The sequence below is a fragment of the Propithecus coquereli genome, unplaced genomic scaffold, assembly GCF_000956105.1.
Source record: "Propithecus coquereli isolate 6110/MARCELLA unplaced genomic scaffold, Pcoq_1.0 Scaffold39, whole genome shotgun sequence".
In the NCBI taxonomy this organism is placed as follows: Eukaryota; Metazoa; Chordata; class Mammalia; order Primates; family Indriidae; genus Propithecus; species Propithecus coquereli.
In genome coordinates, this window is record NW_012149618.1 from 1,033,598 (window position 1) to 1,036,988 (window position 3,391).

At 52.4% G+C, this 3,391-nt stretch overlaps 1 protein-coding gene across 1 annotated transcript in view; it reads left to right on the top strand.

Annotated features, from left to right (window-relative positions):
* Positions 1-2,997: 2,997 nt before the first annotated feature.
* EFR3B (EFR3 homolog B (S. cerevisiae)) overlaps positions 2,998-3,391 on the top strand; it is a 44,609-nt gene continuing 44,215 nt past the window's right edge. Inside the window, exon 1 of the mRNA XM_012652430.1 lies at positions 2,998-3,119. Within this exon, the coding sequence (XP_012507884.1) occupies positions 3,013-3,119 (107 nt within the window). The 5' untranslated portion in view covers positions 2,998-3,012. The remainder of the gene's footprint in view (positions 3,120-3,391) is intronic.

Sequence of the window (3,391 nt, forward strand, 5' to 3'; positions counted from 1 at the left end):
GCGTGCCCCAGTGTGGAGGTTTGTGCTATGAGTACCCAAGATGGTGTTTCACTCCCCTTGATTAGTCTGGGTTCTAGCAACTGTGAGCTTGGCCTCTATCCAGTGCAGGACTCAGTTTATAGGCCCTTCAGGAAGTTTGAGGAAGGAACTGACGCTAGAATTTTTTTAGTCCTAACTTCTCCATGTTTCAATTTCCTCAATCCCCTAAAATGCAAAGGGCCAACGTTCCTGTTGTAGGGACAGAGACAAAGGAGGCTGCTGGGAGAGTGTAGACTGTGTCCTGCCTGGGCACCGTGGGAAGAAGCATCCTGACAGCGCTCCAGGCAGAGGACAGATGCAGCCCCAGGTTTAAACCCTGGGCTTTAAGGCCCAAGGGGAGAATGTCCCTTGGGATCTTGTCCCATCTCAAGAAATAACCCTGGGAGCCAAGCTACTAGAGCCCAACACCTCCCAGGCCGGGGCAGGGCGGGGATGCAGAGATGCCAGGAGTGACGTTGGGTAGCCAGACCGAACCCGGAGAGCCTGGGCTTGCAGGCTCCTAGCCTCTGACAGTACCCACGGTCCTCCTGGTGCCCTTTGGCTTCTCAAGGACACACCCATTGCCCAGTACCCACCTCACGCCTAGAGCCAAAGCCGCTGCTCTTTCCTCCTCCTGGTGGTGCCCGCCCCACGCCCCTCCCAATGCAAACTCCCAAAGAGCTGCTTTTCTCCGCCCTGTGTAAGCCTCTTTGTGTGATTAAAGTAATTCCCACTGAAGGAATTCATTCTTTTCTGAATGACCCTTAGGCTTAATCATCCCAAGGCGCATTTGCATTTCAAGTAGAGCGCTGGCTCTTAGAAACAGAATTCATCTTTAATTGGTGGAATGAAGGGGCACTTATTTTTTTTGCAGGGGGGTGGGAGGACTTTCCCAGGCCCAGCCTGCTCTCCCCACCTCCCCGTGCAGTGACGGGGAGCCGGGATGCTGACCAGCAGTGGTTCTCGTTCTTGCTAACGGAAGCTCTTTATGGCAGGACCTGGAGTCGTCCACTTTTAATTTTGCCAGAGTTTGTGTTATCATTGATTTTCTAACCCCATCGCCTCACGGCTCCAAAAGACAAAGAAGGAAGTCAACTCAGTCTTCTCAGTGGAATAAATTTAGCTTTATAAAAATGTACCACGTGGTCCTCAGCTTTTTTATTTTGCCACAGATTGGTGAAAACCTCACGGGGGCTGGCATTTGAGAACAACAAACTGGCTGGCCCGTAGGGCCCCGCCCAACTGTAAAGTGCTGCTGTTTTCATATACCGGGTCATAAGGCGTTAAAGATGCATTTTCAAGGTTAATAATTAATGGTAATGTTAATTTATCATAGTTTCACATAACGTCCTATAATGGAAGTGGCCCCAGGAGACAGGCTGGTAGAAGGAGATCGAGGAGCAGAGAATAACGGAAGTTGGGAGTGAATGGGGGGGCCGGTAGGGAGAGCTGCTGCCCCTTAAAGCTGTGTCCATCTTATAGTCCTGTCCCCGAAGTGTGCGTAGCAGTGGAGTTTGTGGGGCGGCACCCGACCTTCTGTACGCTCCCACCCAAGAAGCCTCAAAATGCCCCTGTGGCCTGGCTTCACCCTTGCGTGTGCGACCGTGCCCGACCCCCCGAGCGAAAGACACGAAGCGAAAATGGTAGACGTCTTGGCACGCCGGGTAGGGAAGCAATGAGAGATGCCAGCCCCAGGGGAAGACGAGGCCCTGGCACTTCAAGGGGGGACCTTTCTGTTTCCAGCCTGGGTTTGTTGTCACAAGCTGCGCTGGCCCCAGCCCTTGTTACCGGGTCTCCTGGGCCTGACCGGGAGGTTTTACTCACGGGTTTTTCTCATTCCCGTTCCAGGTGTGTGTGGCTGCTGCGGCGCCCTACGGCCCAGGTACAAAAGGCTGGTTGACAACATCTTCCCCGAGGATCCCGAGGTGGGTCACGTCTCCGGCAGGCATCGCGGCTCTCCCCGTGGTGGCGGGGGGAGGGCAGGCCTCTCAGCAGCCCCAGCCACTGGGCCTTTCCAGACAAACTGAGACCTCGGCCGCAGCCCTGGGCAGGGGACATGAGGGATGAGGAGGACGTGTGGATCTCTCTGAAGTCAGCATCTCCGGGAGGCAGCTGAAGTTCGTGTGGGCCTGCTTTTGGCCATTACTGTCCAACTGAGACATCTTTCTCACGCATGCCTCTCTGGGTGAAGGTTCCTGAGCTGCCGACTCTCTGGGTGGTGACATTTCCCTGCTGTTTAGTGTGAGCACTCTCCTGTCTTGGTTTTGCTCAGGAGCCCGTGTCTTTCCTGGCTCCTGCCAGTGTCTGCCAGTGTCTGGGGGAGCAGGGACCGTGGGAGGCCTGGCTCCTTGGCTTCCAAGCTCCCCCTCCGCCGTCAGGCTGCTTTACGGGTTGTGGGCTGAGAAACCTCAGGACCTGATGTAACTTGACTTGCTCTCTGGGAATCAGCGGCCTCTTCTTGATGGGCAGGGAGAGGATCTTGTTTCCAGCATCCTCTGGAGAATTCCCTAATTGCTGCAGAGCTGCCTTCTTCCTGTGCACGTCTTGGTGCCGGATATCCAGCACGTTTTAATTCTGAGTCGCTTTTAATGAAGCCTGTCATTCATTCATACACCCTCACACACATACACTCATATGTATATATACACACACCCACACATATGCATGTATACATTCATGTGTGTATACACATATGTGTACACACATATCCACACACATGCACATGTATATATACATTTATATCATTTACTATTCTTATGTATAACTAGCACACTTTGGGCTAGATTGTGAGTTTCTGGAGGGCAGGAACTATGTTTTAATCACCTGTGTGCCCCTGAAACCCACGTGTTGTCTGGCATGTGCATAATGGGCACTCTGTAAATGCTGATTAAATTAAATTATTATTTCCCTCTAGACTTGAACTCGCCTAGCCCTGGTATGGCCACAGTGAGTGTGAACTGTCTTCTCTTGTAGGATGGCCTGGTGAAAACCAACATGGAGAAGCTGACCTTCTATGCCCTCTCAGCTCCGGAAAAACTAGACCGTATTGGCGCCTACCTCTCCGAGAGACTCATCCGGGATGTGGGTCGTCATCGATACGGGTAAGTAGTCTGCGAAGGAGGGAGAGAGATTTTCAGAAACTGTGTTATGTTGTTAGGCTAAACATAGGGTCCTTTTAAGAAAATGACAGTAGACTGGATTATGGAACAGACCGAGAAACTGGTGACTGGGATTGAGGAGTGTGTCCCGTGTGCTCTTCCAAAGGCAGGGTAAAATCTGATGCCACTGCCAAGGTTTGGGAAGAAGGAAATGCTGACTTCCTAGGAGCACCTCTTTTAGCACCACCCACCCCTTGTGTCTCTGTACAGAAGCC